Genomic DNA, 20,220 nt, shown 5'->3' with positions numbered 1-20,220 from the left:
GGAATAGAACATGTATAAAACGTTAAAGGGATTATAACCGCTGCAGGAAATATTTCATTTAAATGCGTGACATTGGATTTGAGTTTAATCCATTTGCTTGGCATCCTATCCAGTTGTAGCCTACTATCTTGGTTTCCCTTTCATGTCAATTCAAAGCTTATTTCAGTGTGAATTCACAGTCCGTGCGATTATAGATAAACGGTATTAAACAATCACCGCAAGAATATAGTTAAAACGAAGATATGCATCAGCGAGTGCATATCAATGGAAAGTGAGGACTAGTCCACTTCCTATTAGATCACCTATCAACAGCCACTTGACACTGAGAGATGAAATACAACACCCTGCCATTTAAACTCGGCACAGCGCGGGACGGGCAACCCTATGGGATGCTCGCGTTGCAATGACAGGAAGTGGAGTGGAGCAGCCTATAGATAACCCATAAGCACCATGGACAGTTCATTGAAAAAGTCTGGTTTATCTCGCCAAAAGTTTTCTTTTTTTAAATCGTATTGTAATCTGTGTAAAGTGAACAATATTTCATTCCAGATTATATTTTACTCGTTTGCAGATGTTTTATGATGCTATTTGGACATTCGACATGAATTTCACTCTTGTATGCCTATAATTTTGTCATATAAATTAGACAAATGGCATCAATAATTAAGGCAATATGTGAAAGTGAATATAGCCTAGGCTATCTGAATGGGTATAATATAATAAGGACCATTATCAGGATCATGCAAATATGCTTTGGGCTACTTTAGAAGTACTAACATAACTACATCTGCAAGTTAAAGCTCCTTGTATTTACTACTCAGCTCATCACTTACAAAATAACTTTTCAGGGGAATGTAGATGCATCAATGAAGGCATACAGGGGACAAATGAAGGATTAGAAAACTGAATAGCAGGGCTCAAGCAATTCACACATATCTATTTCTGCATTTTAGCAGCTTCGAACCAGGGAGTGAAATCCGGACAGGTTGTTATAGCTACCCAATCCACGGGGGTTCGATGTCTATTTAAAAGACCTCGGACCCTCCCTCTTCTCCTTTAAACAACATTATATATCACACACAGCATGCCAATGCGACCATGTCTCAATGAGCACTAAAACACTATCTTCTTAAAATTAGCGCATTCTTGTGTTTGCTTTCAGCCTGACTGACTCAGGGATAGCGCGTTCGCAAGGGAACAGTATGACCAGAATTTCCCCTTTGGCAATACCTGCTGATTGGGTCCTAAAAGCAAGCTGCTTTTAACTTTTTATATTTGGCTCCCTTCTGCCATGACTAGTCGCAAAAGATTGTTTCTCTAGCCTATCGTTATTTTTAGGACAAGGTGAGAAATATTGGTCAGCAGCACAGATTGTTTAGTTTTTTTTTCTAATTGAAAAACGGAGTGCGCGCGTATGAACGCGCGTGTATGTGGTGAAGATGTTTTGCGAAAGTTTTTTAAGGATGATATACCTTGGATGTTTCCTGTTTCTTTGTGGGTTTACGCATGCCATACCAAGTTATCCTATCTGGTGGTAAGTTTTATCTTCACTCTACTTTTAACTGCAACATGTTCTGAAAAGTGATAGCGACCTATTATTTCATCAATATACTTTTTCGTTTATTGTTGCTTTCAGTTCGTTTGTTTGAAATAATAATATCAGCATGTGGTTTCCGATGCTGGGCGCCCCGGTAATTAAGTTGTATCCTAGGCTATCATACCGGTCTAATTGACCCTGTCAACGGACAGTGTATATCGACGTTAACCAGCAGAGACAAAATCGTGAAGATGGGTTATAGAGCTCGTCAAGTGAAATTGTATAACAGCACGTGAGTCACTGAAGCTATTGATTTAAAAACGCATGCAGTGCGGAAACAAGAATAGCCTACTTACCCAGACTGGTTATGCAAAATAAAATTCAAAGAGATTTTTGTGTAAACTAGTTTCAGTTTGCTTTGACTACCCTAAAAAGAGGCCATGCTGCATTCTACTTGATAAGAGATCGCTGATGATAGATATTGATTAAAATAATAACGCGAAGGAAAGTAAGCTGAACGTGTTTTGTTGAACGATGATTTCAAATTATTATTATTATTTATTCATATTATTATTATTATTGTTGAATATTACATGCGTTTATGAGAGGGGCGGTGCGAAACGGAAAGGTTATTAGTTTCATGATACTAATATTCAACAACAATAATAATAATAATAAATCATACAAATAATGTGGAATCATCAGTCAACAAAACACGTGCAGCTTACTTTCCTTCGGGGTATTTTTTTAATCAAAGTTTAAACACAACATTTAAATGACCTAATAATCTCAATGTTTTATTCGATATGTGTAATATAGATTTTATTGAATACACGAATTTCACGATTGAGAATATTGATTATTTCCCAAAGCTCAGGATTTAATTGAAATTGGCCTATCAGTTATGTCATCCAATGGAGTGGTGTAACCCTATACTACAATTATTTGTATAGCCTCAGATACTGATTATCATGGCTTCATCATTGAAATGAGCTTTCAATGATGCTTCATAAACTACAGCCTAACATATGTTGTTTTGTGGTACCCATACGCAATTGTTATTTTATTAGTGTTATTTATTAGTCTTCTTAAAGGACTGGTGTTGATCATTTCCCAAACAGTCAAATCATTTTTCGCATGTGTTAAAGGCCTAAGGAGAATGAGGTGATCGCTTTAGGCCTTGAGTTGGGGGTCAGTTGAAAAAGGAATTAAACCCAATGGTCCATTCACAGAACAATGAAATGAGGATGTAAGGTTTTCAAACTGGAATTGCATTTTGATTGAAAATAATTCATAATTGACCGAATGTCTTATTTTAAAGGTAAGAGATGTCTGGTGTCATCTCATCACAAAATATTTACTGTTTTCTGCGTTATTGAGTAGGCTTATTGCATGCTATAAAAGTATCTTGATTGAAGGTGACATTTATAATGTAAGTAGGACTGCCTTAGGTCATTAGAGGAGCTTCAATTGATCATTAATTGATCTCTGTTGAAAAAACAACAACAAAAATAGATGCAAGAAAAGAGTGGGATTTGAGCCAACAACACTGGGTGAACTGGTTGAGTCAGCTGATCAAACTGAGAAAGAAACAATGATGGAAGAGTGCAATTGGAGAGGAATGAATTAGTGACAGTGGGTTGAAAAAGGATAGAAAATTGGATGAATGTGAATTTCATTTATTCATCTTTAGGATGGATTTCATAGAAAGGCTAGTGGAACCCTCTTGTTGAACAACTAACTCCTCTTCCCTTGAGAGGGGAGACATTTGTCAGATGCTGCAACCCAGAGGCATTATAGCCGGAGGATAGGGGATGCTACAGTATAGACACAGTCCTAGATCAGAGATCCTCAGCCCCAAGAAATTCCCAACAGATTTACATTTCACCAATCACACACTGCATTCTTCCTCAAATCAATGTTTCCCCATGAAATATTAAAGATGCTGTGTCCCTGCACTTAATTCAGCTAATAGGTCTCCTATTAATCTAATTACACGCTCAGCTGGACAGATATCCAGCATAAACAGTGGTGGGCTCTAGTCCTAAATCAGCACTCCTGCTCTGAGACCCAGGGCTGAGAGACTGGCCAGGATCAGGATGGGTTCATTCTGAGGGGAGAAACCTAAAGGCTATGGTCTACTTCTGTGGTTCCCAAACCTCTCTTTCAGTACCCCCGCTAGCCGTTCCCCTATTTGGTCTATACCAGTACTAGTACCCGATTCAACTAGTGCTAATCATCAAGCCCTTGATATGTTGAAATAAGGTGGCCTAGTAGAATACCGTAGCTCAATTAAGTGGGAGTGGCTAGGGCTACTCAATGAGAGGTTTTGGAAACACTGGTCGACTACAATGCTGACAGAGGGTTGGTCCCCAAGTTCCTCCAGATGGGTTCCAGAATCAAAGTGACAGAGTTATAACTTATGTCAATGCAAAACAGTATGTTCTTGAGGTACAGCCCACAGTACACAATCATTCACCCTCTCTTTTTGGATCATAAAGGAGCTGTCTTTTTTGTTTCTTTTTTGTGGGGCCAAGATTGTATCAAAACACCAGATCCAGTCATGATGACTGACAAAGAAGATGGCAGACAGGCTTCCATTTGGTCACAGTAACCAGCCTCTGTCATCAACTTGTGTGTTTATGATTTGCTATTGGCGGGTGGGTCAGAGCACTGATTCAGTCTGGGCAAGAGTGCAACGACGGAAGCAAAACAGAGGCGAGCGTGTCCAAAGACACAATGAGGTCTCTCTGGGTTTATTGTATCACCCCTACCAATACAAACAAAGCTCAGCTGGAGCTGCAGCACCAGGCTATAAGGAGCTGAAGTGAAGTCACCATTGAACTCTGCATACTTTACGTAATATCGAGTTTTGATTGATTCTGGCTTCATGGAAACTAGATACCTCACTAAAGAGTGAGATAAGAAGCTAAAATAGAAACTTGTGTTTCATGGTTCTACAATTCAATCCAATTTTAACACCATGCTGTTGAACAATAGGCATTTTTTAGATCCTCTCACCAAACGTGACTTTACTTAAGCAAATATCCTGTCAACCATCCAATAAATGACAGATAATATTATGATGAAAAGTAGCTTTGTGGAGGTATGTTGGTGGAAGCTGGTGCCTGAATACCTCTTGGAATTGGAATTGCCACCAGAGGTATTTCACCTTTAACTACACTCTTAGAAAAAAGGGTGCTATCTAGAACCTAAAAGGGTTCTTTGACTGTCACCATAGGAGAACCCTTTGAAGAACCCTTTTTGGGTTCAATGTAGAACCCTTTACACAGAGGGTTCTACATGGAACCAAAAGGGTTCTACCTCCTATGGGGACAGCCAAAGAACCCTTTTGGAACCCTTTACTCTAAGAGTGTATACTGTACAGTGGCAGGCGGATCATGGTGGAGGATGTGGATCTAAACCAAGACAGGTTCATGTCTGTCTAACTCCCTGACCTGTCGTGGCTCAGCCTGACTGCACCCGCCACACACCCACCCCACACCACCTTAAAAGATAAATACCTGGAGGTGAAAGCTTGCCACACATTCCTTTTCCCAAACATGCTCTCTTGATGTCAAAGTCGGCTCCAAAGCCCCGGGGCCTGCAAGAGTAAAGTGGTAATTCTACGGTACCCTGCTTGGGCTTGCTGAAATATGCATTAAACCTAGTCTGGATACACTTCAGTGAGAGGAGGACAGATCTATACTGACTGAGACTAGAATCAAACATGATATCTATTATTTTCTCTCTTGTGTGTATTTCTGATTCTAACATGCAGCTACTATTTATAGAGATGATACAGGTCTGGTTTATATGAATCCTCAATGGTCTTGATTTTGTTTGAGTTTGTGTATCACCAACAGGAAGAAAAAAAAGATTCTGCTCAGTGGCAAGTGGTAAGGAATGCGATATCAGACACATGATAAATTATTTACCTATGAGGAAATAAAAATTCCTTTTGTAATATGTTCACTTTAGATCTATGAATTACAAGGAGGAACCATTCACTAATAAATACAAACAGTTTGCATTCAACCTTAGACCACAAATTCCATATATCTGAAATGAAGCTGTACAGCATGTAAAATATGTATTTTTTAGCACTCAATAACACCATGTCCTTTATAGTCTACCTCTGTAACAAATCCATGAATCATATTCTGTTGAAGCATTGCCGCTTCTTCTCCTCCTGCTTCCTTACAGGCGTAGAGGTGACCTGAATCACTCAGCCTGTATGGGACGTCTTGAGACTTATGACTATGTGTCCAGGCAGGTTCTGTCTATCTCTCTGTCTGTCTGTCTGGCTTGTATTGATCAAATCATATATTCTACAGCGTACACTCCCATACACTACTAGGTTTAGCCAGCTCATACATGGTCAAACATGAGTTTCGCATAAATGTGAATGAACAGGTCACACCTAAAAATGTACACTACCGGTCAAAATATTCACAACACCTACTCAAGGGTTTTTCTTAATTTTTTACTATTTTCTACATTGTAGAATAATAGTGAAGACATCAAAACTATGAAATAACACATATGGAATCATGAAGTAACCAAAAAAAATCAACAAATCAGAATATATTTCATATTTGAGATAAGCAAAGAGAAACGACAGTCCATCATTACTTTAAGACATGAAGGTCAGTCAGGAAAGGAAGACCCAGAGTTACCTCTGCTGCAGAGGATAAGTTCATTAGAGTTACCAGCCTCAGAAATTGCAGCCAAAATAAATGCTTCCCCGAGATCAAGTAACAGACACATCTCAACATCAACTGTTCAGAGGAGACTGCATGAATCAGGCCTTCATGGTCGAAATGCTGCAAAGAAACCACTACTAAAGGACACCATTAATAAGAAGAGACTTGCTTAGGCCAAAAAACGCAAGAAATGGACATTAGACCAGTGGAAATCAGTCCTTTGGTCTGAGTCCAAGTTTTAGATTTTTGATTCTAACCGCCGTGTCTTTATGACTGTGAGGCACAGAGTAGATGAACAGATGATCTCCACATGTGTGGTTCACACCGTGAAGCATGGATGAGGAGATGTGATGGTGTGGGGGTGCTTTGCTGGTGACACTGTCAGTAATTTATTTAGAATTCAAGGCACACAACCAGCATGGCTACCACAGCATTCTGCAGCGATACGTCATCCCATCTGGTTTGGGCTTAGTGGGACTATCATTTGTTTTTCAACAGGACAATAACCCAACACACCTCCAGGCTGTGTAAGGGCTATTTTACCAAGAAGGCGAGTGAAGGAGTGCTGCATCAGGTGACCTGGCTTCTACAATCCCCAGACCTCAAACAAATTGAGATGGTTTGGGATGAGTCGTACCGCAGAGTGAAGGAAAAGCAGCCAACAAGTGCTCAGCATATGTGGGAACTCCTTCAAGACTGTTGGAAAAGCATTCCAGGTGAAGCTGGTTGAGAGAATGCCAAGAGTGTGCAAATCTGTCATCAAGGCAAATGGTGGCTATTTGAAGAATCTCAAATATAAAATAGATTTTGATTTGTTTAACACTTTTTTGGTTACTACATGATTCCATATGTGTTATTTTGTGGTGTTGATGTCTTAACTATTATTCTACAATGTAGAAAATAGTAAAAAATAAAGAAAAACCCTTGAATGAGTAGGTGTTCTAAAACTTTTGACCGGTAGTGCATATAACCACAATCAACAGGTTTGGGGAACTGCATAAATCAATACAACAATAAGTGCAGCACAACGGTGAAATAAAACCACATACAGTAGCAGAGTGTCAGTGTAGCTAGCTAGTCAAACCGTTTGGAATCCTACCTTTGTTTGTTTTCTTACACCTGCTGACCTCACTCAACACCCACAGAAACATTCATGAGTTCTTCCTGGCAGAACAGAACGTCTACAGGTCAAATTAAAAGCTGTGCCATTTGTTTTCTCTTCTTCCCCCTTCTGTCTTCCCCCAGACAAGATCCTATCTGCTCACACTTGCAGAGGGAGTTGTACTTGTGTTGCTGGTTCGACTTGGCATGGTTCAGTCTTCCCATTTCTACTCTACACGTCATGTGTATTAGGGGCAAGTGTCTGAGGTGCATTGTGATGTGGACTCAGGTTTCTATTGTAAGAGGTGTGCTATGCTATGCTCTGCTCAGCACCTCAGGATGCGGATTGACAAGGGGCCAAAGAGAGGTAATTTTGTAATAGGAGTTTCCTTGTTTACTGATGCGCTTGCTTTCATTCATATTTATCACAGACAAAATGCAGGCCATGAGGATGTGATTTCCTCACAGACACCTTTAAAACCTGTTTCTCCCTGTCTTTCTTTTTGTATTTCTCATATATGATTAACCAGAGGTCTAGTCTAAGAGTCAAAGAAAATAATATGAGAAACCCTTTAAAGTGAGCATGACACATTGGTCCGCCATTTGCTCAGGGATATACTTTGGAAAGTACTAAATGGCTACACCTATTAGGTAACCCATTGAGGTATGTAGGCGAAAGACAAGAGGTGAAAGCAGACGCATGGGACTATATGTATTCAGTTGAGCTTCATTTGTTTAGAGCAAACAATATATTATCTTTGTGACTGTTGATTTGCGATGCATATGTATGGTACACAAGGTCAGTGTGTTTCTCAGGGACGACCAGGACCTCTCAGTGTAGGATAATACGGTAAAAAAAATAAAAAAATAATTAGGGTGTAATTTAGAAGTGCCTGGGGGTGGAACTTTGTCTCTGTGCGGTTATCTTGTTCTTGTGATCACAGAGTGATTACTTCTTAAACATTGTTGCACAGGTCAACAGTTAGTGAGCTAATTGAGCTGCACAAGACCTGCCTGCTTCCACCTGCTCTCACTCTAGGGCTACTGTTGGAGAAGCAAAACAGTGGGTGGACATCGCTTCTATCTACTTGATCTTCTTTTTGTCCACCTCAAGTTATTTTGGATAAGTGTAAAATTCCCTTGTTCTACTGTTGGAGGTTGGAGCAGGTCGCTATGCAAACAAACACTGCACTGTCAGCCTCTGTCATTATGGCCAGATCACTCAGACTTGGATCACCAGATTACTGTCATCAATAGCAGCCTTAGTGTGGACTGATGTTACTGCAGAAGGAGCTGTTGAATGGAGTGCCAAGAAGGCACTTGTTGCTACTATGCGGTAGTTACTTTGCCAATGACAATAGGAAGTCAGCTATTAAATCAAATGTTATGTTATGGCCGTTACATAATATGTTTATATTCATGGTGAATTGATTGATATAACAATCCCATTCATAGAATGAGGTTTGTCCAAACCCAGCACATCTATGAGCTGTATCTACCTGAGCTGACAAGTATGGATAGTAATTGAAATGGAATTAACCCCAACTCACCCACTCTAGTACGGTGGAAGAGGATGAATGAAAATAAATGGAACATGGTGGCTAGATCAAAACAGAGTGATGGGATGAGAGGAGCAGAGCAGAGAAACAGTGAGTGAGGAGTGAAGGAAACATACTGTATGTAACAAGCTTCTGGTGGAAGTGTCATGAGAGTGGTCTGAGTATATGTTCTTAATATACTGTAATAATACATGGGTACAGTAGGATATCAACTAAGCAGCCATATTGTGGTATGGATAATGGAACTGTGTCCTAAACAATGCCCGCCTTGGGGACAATAACGTTTATATGCTGCTGTTAGAATATAGCAGCCATAAATTAATCTAATTTCATGGCCACTGTACAAAACAGTGGAAATACAAACTGACTGGAGCCAGATTGACTGGTGCCTTACTGCCTTCTTTAGATCAAACAATTACAGCATGCTGCTTGAAAAGTCTTCTACAAAAGTACTAGGATGACATAACACGAGATGACACAGCAGTGGACTAGTTGTCACGGTTCGATAGTTATGAGCGATGTAAATACCTCAATTGAGACACACACAAAAACACAGCAAGAAAGATATAATCAGAGCACAATCAAGTTTGCACTTGTTGCAACCCAGAATCCCCATCCTCAAAGGGAGGGGACAATGAGGACGGATGGATATATAATTAATACATACCTCTGAAGTCCCAGTGTACATTTGCACTCTCATTACCCTAAGCCAAGGGTAAAAAAAGGTTGTGGTTCTCTGTAATAACAAGGTGCCGTTTCAAAGTTCTCAACCTAGAGGTCTATGAACCACTTGGGGTTCACTGGGGACTTTCATCTTTCCCCGTGGCCCTGCTTTGTTACCTCTGGAGTATAGGATTGAGACTGTTTTAAATCCACACAAAGGCCAGGTGGTTACAGAGGGGATAGATGCAGGGATAAGGCATGGATGCTTAATGGTAGCATCATATACACCAACCTGGTCTCAGAGCATTTCATATTATTCTGTATGTTAACTCCGTAACACTCCATTTAGTATTATATGTTTCGTTTCATATGGTATGTATTAATTTGTGGATGTTTATCAACCATCTCGTATGATATGTTACGAAATACAATTCGTATTATATGTTACAAATTTGCGAAACATACAATATGTTACGAATTTGCCAAACGTATTATATGTAACGAATTCTAGGTAGGTGGCTAGCTGGCTAACGTTAGCTTGGCTAGGGGTTAGAGTTAAGGTTAGGGTTAAGCTTAGGAATAAGGTTAAAGAGTTAAAGTTAGGGTTATGGGAAGGATTAGCTAAAAGTGTTAAGGTTAGGGTTAGCTAACATGCTAAGTAGTTGCAAAATCGCTAAAAAGTAGTAAGTAGTTGAAAAGTTGCTAATTAGCTAAAATGCTGAAGTTGTCCATGATGAGATTCGAACTAGATGCTAGATTTTCGCATTATACGCCCACCCATCCATGGGTTTACATTTTGTATGTTACATCTAGTCTATGAGACCATGCTGGATACACACGCACGTGCAAACGCACACGCACACACACTGCACATACACACTGCATACACCCGCAAACAGAGATAGCGAGAGAAACACACACTCAGTATATCATGGCACTAACCAGCCTCCTGTCTCCCCCATGCAGGTCCCTAGCGGTGGGCCACCAGTACTCGTCCCTGGGCTCCCAGCCCATCCTGTGTGGCTCCATCCCTGGCCTGGTGCCCAAACAGCTGCGATTCTGCCGAAACTACGTGGAGATCATGCCCAGTGTGGCCGAGGGGGTGAAGATCGGCATCCAGGAGTGCCAGCACCAATTCAGGGGCCGCCGCTGGAACTGTACCACCATCAACGACAAGGCCATCTTTGGACCAGTGCTTGACAAAGGTAACATACCGTAATACCCCTAAAAGACAACGCAGGTTACACTCATGAAACAGTGCAAGCTAGCTTTCTTTGGACCAGGGCTGGACAAATGTAACAACATATCTTGAGAGGAAAAGGCACTGTAATAAAACAGTGCAGCCTTGCCCAATGGTATTTTTCCTACTGAGTGGGCTACTCATCTCCAGAACAGGAAGGCTGTGGGTGACAGGCCTACAATCTACATTTAATAACACTTAACTGTGAGAATCATGTCTAAAACCAGTTGAATTGTTGAGGGACTTGGCTACATTGGAAATAACTTTCTTTGTGCTGTACAGCACAGGTGGCAACCAAATTGCATGAACTGTATGACTTGAATACCTGAAGTGAGTGTTTTCCCCATAGCTACCTGTTCCCATGTTCTTGGAAGAATCCTAGTGTACTATAATAATTTCCTTGTCTGTCAATGTTGGTTATGCTTGGCATGTCAAATGACAAACGATAGCTAACCTTGTCTCAACTGAACCTCTATCACTCACTTTATTCAAGGCTACCACCTGTGTTGATATTCAGAGAGTTTAAGAGCATTATGTTGTTAGTTGTTGTAATCATGTAGTTAAACAAGCAAGAAAAGTTTTTACTCCATTCTGCCTCAGTCAGTGTGTGTGTGTGTGTGTGTGTGTGTGTGTGTGTGTGTGTGTGTGTGTGTGTGTGTGTGTGTGTGTGTGTGTGTGTGTGTGTGTGTGTGTGTGTGTGTGTGTGTGTGTGTGTGTGTGTGTGTGTATCATATGCACTTAAAATCCTTGTTCAAATAGACTTGAGAGAGTCCTTCAGCTATGAGCAGTGTAAACAGATGAAATGATGTGTGTATACACTTTGGGTGGAGAACGTTGTCTTTTGTTGGGATTTTCTCTAGAAGGGAATCCCCTTTAAGCCACCCCCCCTTCAATGTGAGGAGTGTAAAATAAGGATAAAGACAGATAACTTACGTTAAATTCAAAATTCTATTTGATATGAAGTTAACCAACGAATAACCCATATGTTACAAAAAAAAAATTGTAGCTGTATCATTCAGCTGTTATATCATGAAGCTAGTGTTTTTTTCTGTCTCCACATGTTTGCACCGTGACCCCAGGATTGTTGCCAGTAGTCAGGGATAGAGAGATGAGGTGAGAGGAGCATGGAGGGGTGATGGAAAGGAGAGAGGGAAGGAGGAAAAAGAGGGAGGGGGTCTAAATCTGTCAACTGGGTCTGGAAAAGACTGATGTTTACTATAGTGGGATGTGGGGTTAGTTGGGGCAATTGCTTTTAATAAACTCTTGAGCCAGTTGTTCCATTGATAGAGAAGGCTTGAGCTCAAGTAGGTGGGTAATGATAGGGGTTCACAGTCCCTGGCCCCATTGTGGTGTAAATACCTCCACATCTCCCCATGGCTTCTCTCCCTCCTTGTCTAAATTGCAGGGCCACTGGGTGGAAAGGGGAGGCGGGGAGGCAGGCGGCCGGGCCAGGCTACTCTTGGGCTTTGGGCTGGGGGGGGCTTTGTAAATCATTTTGATTGGATTAAGGTCAGTGAAGCCCTTAATAACGTGAGAGGTCAAAGTGGTTGGATTAAGTGTCTTTGTCAGGGTCCGGGGAGAGTGACTGGCGGGGGCTCAGGGCCTTTTGATAGGGGAGAAGTTTCTCATTTCATTTGCTTTGATTGATGCTTGTATTTGTCTGTGGATTCTGGGCCATTGTCCCCCGGCACGGCCAGTGTCTGTTCTGTTTGTCAGCCGTGCAGATGGATGTGTGTTTGTTTCCTCCTCAGGCCTTTTTAGTGGGAGAAAAGCTGAAAGGAACAGTAGGCCTCAAAAGCTTTGCACCTATCTGTTACAGTAGTTAGCCTACTATTGCCAATACCTTGTCCTAACCAGCTCATTGGCAGACGTCTCCATGAACATCTAACAAGCAAAGATGAGTAAAGATCAGGGCTCAAGTTTGTTCCTTCAGATACCTAACCTACTGTATATGCCATCACTTGGTAGGAAAAGGATGAATGAAGGCAAATATGTGTGATATATAATGGACTTGACAGAGGATAAAGTTATTTAAATATGCACACAGGTTATAGAATGCCTTGAAACATTAAGTGGAAAACATGTTCGGATTTTGAAACATTTTGTTGCAGGTTCTGGCAACAACCTGTTGTACTGATCATACCCTCTCACTCACACTATCTCTCTTTTTATTCAGTACACATCAAGCAAACAGTATCATGCAGATGTTGTGTTATGCAAGCTTTCTACGTAGTATTTACATCTACAAAGTTTTTGCATCTACAAGGTTTATCCATGATTTGTTTACTTGAATACATGTGGAACCGTCCATATCCGATAAGCATGACAGAGAATATGGGAAGCCAGTGATCCTCCTGATATCTCTCTCTCTCTCTCTCTCTCTCTCTCTCTCTCTCTCTCTCTCTCTCTCTCTCTCTCTCTCTCTCTCTCTCTCTGTCTCTCTCTCTCTCTCTCTCTCTCTCTCTCTCTCTCTCTCTCTCTCTCTCTCTCTCTCTCTCTCTCTCTCTCTCTGTCTCTGTCTCTGTTTCTGTCTCTCTCTCTCTCTCTCTGTCTATGTCTCTGTCTCTGTCTCTGTCTCTGTCTCTGTCTCTCTCTGTCTCTGTCTCTCTCTGTCTCTGTCTCTCGCCTTCTCTCTCTGTCTCTCTCTCTGTCTCTGTCTCTGTCTCTCTCTCTCCTGCCCTGCCCCTCTCACAGTTCCTAGCATACCTCCAGGCTATGTCTGCGTCAGCACAATTTAATTTACATTAACCAGTGTCAAAACATGCACCGCTGGAATCTGCCTGTGATGAAAGAGAAGGCAGACTGTGCAGGTGTTCTCAGTGTGTGAAAAGTCCTCACAAGGATAGTAAATCAAGGAACATTTTGACAAGTGGGGACATTTTGCCAGTCCCCACAAGGAAAAAGGCTATTTTAGGCTTAGGAGTTAGGTTTAGCGTTAGGGTTACAATTAGGATTAGGGTTACAATTAGGGTTAGGTGTTAGGGTTAGGAGTTAGGATTAGGGTTAGGGGTTTGGGGTAAAGGTTAGGCTAAATAGTATTTTGAATGGTTATCAATTGTTTGATCTCCACAAGGATAGTAAAACAAATGTGTGTGTGTGTGTGTGTGGGACTCTGACAGGGTGTGCTTTGGGGAGCTCGCTCGGCACACTTGGCAGAGTAGGAGGAGTATAGGACATTGCAGCAGGGCTGCAGCCAAACCCTAGCCTAGTGTGAGTCATATAAATGCTTAGAACAGGGAATGCCAACGAGAGTGGACTGGACAGACAGTCACACGAACACAGACACAAAAGCTCTGTTTCACAGGTATAAACATGCACTGTTAGTCACCCCAGTGGATTAAATTGGTAAAAAGGAAATGGAAGTGTCTCTGATACAATAGGTCTCCATTATGTAAAAGTGGGTATGATAGGGACACGTGTGCTTACAATGAGTTTGATCAATAGTCTGTGGCATTAGTGTCCCGATAGTGAATTATAGTTCAGCTACAGTAGTTTTGTTCATGTGGTCTCACAGCTTCGTAGTTTGACTTTATTGTACTGCAATACTATTGAGAATAATGTGCAACTGGACACCCATAGCCACAAGGCTTGGGAAATCAGGATGTTTGTACTTGCTTTAGGGACTGATATATCCACAATATTCCTGATCAATGTCTTAGATGAAAAATACATGGAAGATATACATAAAGGCAGTACATCTGCTTCTATAATCTAGGTATATTCTATATGCACTGTATGCGTTTCTCTCTTTGTACTTAATGCCTAAACTAAACCAAACAGGGAAAAGGCCATTCACGCAATTCAGGTTACGACCCCTGACCTCAGGATGAGAAAGTGTTACAATTTAGGATGTGCTAAGAGGACCCTGCTTTTCATAAAGTGCATGTTTCTCCATGCTGGGGGAGGTGAGGTTAGTGCACCGGTATATCATTAACTCTAGCTAAGAAAGAAAGAAGGGGTGTGCTAAATGGAGTTGATGGGGGGACCTTAGCCTCGCTCCCCACTGGGCGCTGCTCGGAGCACAATATCTCCGCAACCATGAGATTAAGCCGGGAGAGAAAGCGCTTTTTCCCATTCACACGCCCTTTAGATTGTTTTATTAAACCATTTGAATAGGGATTTCCCAGTCTGCCGACATGCGGGGTCTGGACAACGCATAGTTCTCTGTTGCTATGACTTAACTTGGTCCCCACTAATCACTGGCAAGGGCAGATTTCATATAAAATATCTGGGGCCATTGTGGGGCTAACGCAGTGTGACAGTGGCAACACAATAGGGGATTCAGCCCCCCAGCAGGTCGTAGGGACCACTTGCCATGCCAGGGTCCGGCAAAGTAGGGTGGTGGGGGGGGGGCGATGTCACAAACAATCAGTCCACTTAGACTAGGCACCCCCCGACACATTCTTTTCCCAGGTAAGCCCTGGTCTGTCCCAGCCACCACCCACAGTCATCACTAGTTATCACAGTCATAAACCCCACCTATTTCTTAAATGTATCTTCTTAAAGTTTGATTTTATAGCTAACCCTAACCCTAACCCTAACCTTAACCACACTGCTAACCTTGTTTTTGTTTTCATGAATATTTACGATATAGCCAATTTTGACTTTGTGTCTGTGGTAACTAGTGGAAACCACCACCAATGTTTTTCTCATCTTGTTCCCAGATTATCTTATTTTTCATCATCCCTCCATTTCTCCCTTCCCCTTTATTTGCTCTGCGGAATCATTGTCAGTTAGCCGTAAGGGTTTGACCCACGGTTTATTGGCTTCCTGATAATAAAAGTGGACGACTCAGTGGTTTTAAATTGAAGTAGAAGTGGCGCCCTCTCAAGCTTTAGACCATTCACACCTCCGACTACCAACCACCACCTAGTGACTGCTTCAGGGTCACAATGAAATGAGCTGACATTAGTCAAATTCTATCTGTATGTTTCAAAGGAAGGAAGGCATTTTCTGATGGGGTTCAACTTGGTACAGTCCTGCTAAGGGAGTACAGTCCTGCTAAGGGAGTACAGTCCTGCTAAGGGAGTACAGTCCTGCTAATACTGCTTGGTACAGTCCTGCCAAGGGAGTACAGTCCTGCTAAGGGAGTACAGTCCTGCTAATACTGCTTGGTACAGTCCTGCCAAGGGAGTACAGTCCTGCTAAGGGAGTACAGTCCTGCTAAGGGAGTACAGTCCTGCTAAGGGAGTACAGTCCTGCCAAGGGAGTACAGTCCTGCTAAGGGAGTACAGTCCTGCTAATAGTGCTTGGTACAGTCCTGCCAAGGGAGTACAGTCCTGCTAAGAGAATACAGTCCTGCTAAGGGAATACAGTCCTGCTAAGGGAATACAGTCCTGCTAAGGGAATACAGTCCTGCTAAGGGAGTACAGTCCTGCTAAGGGAGTACAGTCCTGCTAAGGGAGTACAGTCCTGCTAAGGGAGTACAGTCCTGCTAAGGGAGTACAGTCCTGCTAAGGGAGTACAGTCCTGCTAAGGGAATAGAGTCCTGCTAAGGGAATTACAGTCCTGCTAAGGGAGTACAGTCCTGCTAAGGGAGTACAGTCCTGCTCAGGGAATACAGTCCTGCTAAGGGAATACAGTCCTGCTAATGGAGTACAGTCCTGCTAAGGGAATACAGTCCTGCTAAGGGAATACAGTCCTGCTAAGGGAGTACAGTCCTGCTAAGGGAGTACAGTCCTGCTAAGGGAGTACAGTCCTGCTAAGGGAATACAGTCCTGCTAGGGAATACAGTCCTGCTAAGGGAGTACAGTCCTGCTAAGGGAGTACAGTCCTGCTAAGGGAGTACAGTCCTGCTAAGGGAGTACAGTCCTGCTAAGGGAGTACAGTCCTGCTAAGGGAATACAGTCCTGCTAAGGGAATACAGTCCTGCTAAGGGAGTACAGTCCTGCTAAGGGAGTACAGTCCTGCTAAGGGAGTACAGTCCTGCTAAGGGAGTACAGTCCTGCTAAGGGAATACAGTCCTGCTAAGGGAATACAGTCCTGCTAAGGGAGTACAGTCCTGCTAAGGGAGTACAGTCCTGCTAAGGGAGTACAGTCCTGCTAAGGGAGTACAGTCCTGCTAAGGGAGTACAGTCCTGCTAAGGGAGGGTGTGATGGATGCCAGTAAACCATCTGCTGTATCATTGCTTTTAATGCCCCTTATTCCTCAAACTGGTTGAAACCTGCAGCCTGGGAGGAGCTCTCTCTCTCCTGACTCCCTCCCTCTTTCTCCCTCCCTTTTCCTCTCCTTGTCCAACTCTCTCACTCTTTCTCTCTTTTTCCCTACCCCATCTTCCTATTTCTCTCCTCCCTGTTGCACTCTCTCTCTCTCTCTCCACTCTCATACCCTCTCACCCTATTTGTCTCTCTCTGTTGTTGTCATTGTGCAAGACCATACAAGACCTAAGTACATATATCCAACGAATCCTCCCTGTCATAAGGGATCCTGTAAAAAGCCGGGACAGTGGAACGTCAACAAGACCTCTGTGAAAAATTGACATGTAAGACACATCCCTGAAACCCTCTCTCTCTCTGTCTCTCTCTCTCTCTCTCTCTCTCTCTCTCGCTCTCTCTCGTCTCCCTGTCTCTTCTCTCTTTATCTCTCCCTGTTGTGTCTCAGCCTAGAGTCTTATAGTGAGGCCATTTCCTAACCTTTCAAAAGCTTAATTGAGTCTGTTAATTATAGCCCTGTCAGGCCTGTCTCTTCCTCTCATCTATCTGGAAGTTCCTGATCTTGATTAGTCATCAGTAAACTATGCCAGATAGACAGAGGCCTCCTTCCCTCTATCCCTTGCTCTCTCCCTCCATCTCTCCCTCTCTCCCACACACAAACATGCACACGCACGCACGTACACACACACACGTACACACACGCATGTACACACACGCACATACACACACAGTCAACATAGTCATTCATTCCAGATGTCTATGACATGTTTTCTTTGGAAGGGTTGATGTGTGACATTTACAGTATTATACAGGATTATACAGGACAGAACAGTAGCAGGTGTCAACATCATCATTCTGCAAACACTGACCTGCATTCCTATGTGCTTGTTGAGATACATTTATGGGTACATTCCAGCAAAGGTATTGGTAACAACAATCGATCATTCTCTGCACTGCCATGGTTTTAGATGTATAGACCTGTAACCATATCAACTATCCTCATTCATGCTTGAGAAATTTCTCTTTGCTAAGAAGCAATTAGATTTATCACAGTAAGGTACTTAATTGTTACCCAGAAATGATCTGATATTGAAATAAAAACGTCTGCATTGGAACTTTAAAAACGTATGTGGTTGTTCACATCTGTAAAAAGGCACCCATCCCTCTACGATAAATATATCAATCTGACATCTACCTCTCCCTCTCCTTCTCTTTACAGCCACGCGGGAGTCAGCATTCGTTCATGCCATTGCCTCAGCGGGGGTGGCGTTCGCGGTGACGCGGTCCTGCGCCGAGGGCTCAGCCACCATCTGTGGTTGTGACACACGCCACAAGGGCCCACCTGGCGAGGGCTGGAAGTGGGGCGGATGCAGCGAGGATGTGGATTTCGGCAGCATGGTGTCCCGGGAGTTTGCAGACGCCCGTGAGAACCGGCCCGATGCGCGCTCCGCCATGAACCGCCAAAACAACGAGGCGGGACGAACGGTGAGACGTCTCTCTGAATCACTGATAATATCAGCCTTATGGATTAAACATTCATAAAGATCACCAAGTGTTATTAAGACTTAGTAATATGGTGTTACTTTGACATTCGTTAAACTAATTACACCCCCGTGTTGTCCCGTCTGTCTCTCCCTCAGTCTCTGAATGACAACATGTTCCTGAAGTGTAAGTGCCATGGCTTGTCAGGCAGCTGTGAGGTGAAGACGTGCTGGTGGTCCCAGCCTGACTTCAGAGTTATCGGAGACTACATGAAGGACAAGTACGACAGCGCATCAGAGATGGTGGTGGAGAAGCACAAGGAGTCCCGCGGCTGGGTGGAGACTTTGAGACCCAAGTTCACCTTCTTCAAACCGCCCACGGAGCGAGACCTGGTCTACTACGAGAGCTCCCCCAACTTCTGCGAGCCCAACCCAGAGACAGGCTCTTTCGGGACGCGCGACCGTGCCTGTAACCTGACATCACACGGCATCGACGGCTGCGACCTGCTGTGCTGCGGCCGGGGACACAACACCCGGACGGAGAAACGGAAGGAGAAGTGCCACTGCATCTTCCACTGGTGCTGCTACGTCAGCTGCCAAGAGTGTGTTCGAGTCTACGATGTTCACACCTGCAAATAGATAGGGCCTTTGGAACTACTCTTTCTGCACCTCACCAAATGTTTTTTTTTTTTAAATACTTCAACGTATAAAAGAAGAAGCTACCGTACGAGCCAGGCTCAGAGAACTTGAGAGGCTTTGATTGGACTTTGATCAAGCATTAGTTGACTTGTCTGTGGATTCAGCTACAGTACAGTCACCTAATAGGCAATCAAGATGGCGGCCTGTCATGTGATGCTGTGGTGTCAGCCGCTCTTAGAATGCTGAGGTAGTTCTAGAATACAGAGGTGGACTCATGGAGGCTCCATTCAGAAAATCAACATGGTTATGTTGATGATGATGTTGATGAACACCATCTCATCGATAGAGGCAAAAGAGGAGACCATTACAGAGTGAACTAAGAGTAGCCAAGGAGTGACTTTCAGTGACTTCCAGAAAGGTGTTTCAAGGCCTTGGTTTCCTTCCTGACACAACAAAAGAAAACTGTAAGTTGTATATGGCTATTTAAACTGTACTGTTGACAAGCACCATGTTGGTGAAAAGTCTGTATACTCTGTGTAGACTCCTTCATGTAGAACAGCACTGTCTAAACCTTTAGGACACCATACAATCTATTTTTCTAAATATTAAGTGGCACTCTGATCTGCTTATGAGTTTTATATATCTACAAAAAAAGAACAGCATTTCTGACCTATGTTCACAACTTTGTATGACCATGGTGCACTCAAAAGCACACATTCTACTCGACATTTGCAGTATGTAAGTGGTTACTAACTTTTCAACTGTTTTATGATAAATATAGTGTTAACATGTTACTAATGTTGGGATTAGAATGCACTTGCACCTAAGTGAATGTAGTTTTTACATTTCTGTGTTCATGTATTCTCAAATCCTCTGTCTTTTTTTAGTCTGTGGTATGAAGTAGGATTATTCTGATCTCAAAAAGCACATGAGCACAAATCAACCAAATCAAACAGGTTTGAAAATAATTTATGTTTATCCCTATACAATCTTCTATCAATGTCTCGTCGGGAACCCTGCTACAACTGCAAGCTCTTTGAAGAAAGTTGCCAAGAGTTGGCCATAGAACGATAGATGATGAAAACAAAGTTCAGCCCAAAGACAAATTACTTTCTGCTGGTGGAGGATGAGGTGGTCAGAG

At 42.6% G+C, this 20,220-nt stretch overlaps 1 protein-coding gene across 1 annotated transcript; it reads left to right on the top strand.

The window, feature by feature from the left end:
* Positions 1-1,463: 1,463 nt before the first annotated feature.
* wnt3a (wingless-type MMTV integration site family, member 3A) lies at positions 1,464-19,079 on the top strand. Its single transcript, XM_039003473.1, has 4 exons — positions 1,464-1,534; positions 10,533-10,771; positions 18,179-18,444; positions 18,600-19,079. Exons 1-4 carry the CDS (start codon positions 1,464-1,466, stop codon positions 19,077-19,079), a joined length of 1,056 nt encoding a protein of 351 aa, XP_038859401.1.
* The last annotated feature ends 1,141 nt before the right edge of the window (positions 19,080-20,220 follow it).

The sequence above is a fragment of the Salvelinus namaycush genome, chromosome 11 (assembly GCF_016432855.1).
Source record: "Salvelinus namaycush isolate Seneca chromosome 11, SaNama_1.0, whole genome shotgun sequence".
Taxonomy (NCBI): Eukaryota; Metazoa; Chordata; class Actinopteri; order Salmoniformes; family Salmonidae; genus Salvelinus; species Salvelinus namaycush.
The sequence above is the reverse complement of the archived record's forward strand: the minus strand, read 5'-3'. Positions and strand labels throughout refer to the sequence as shown.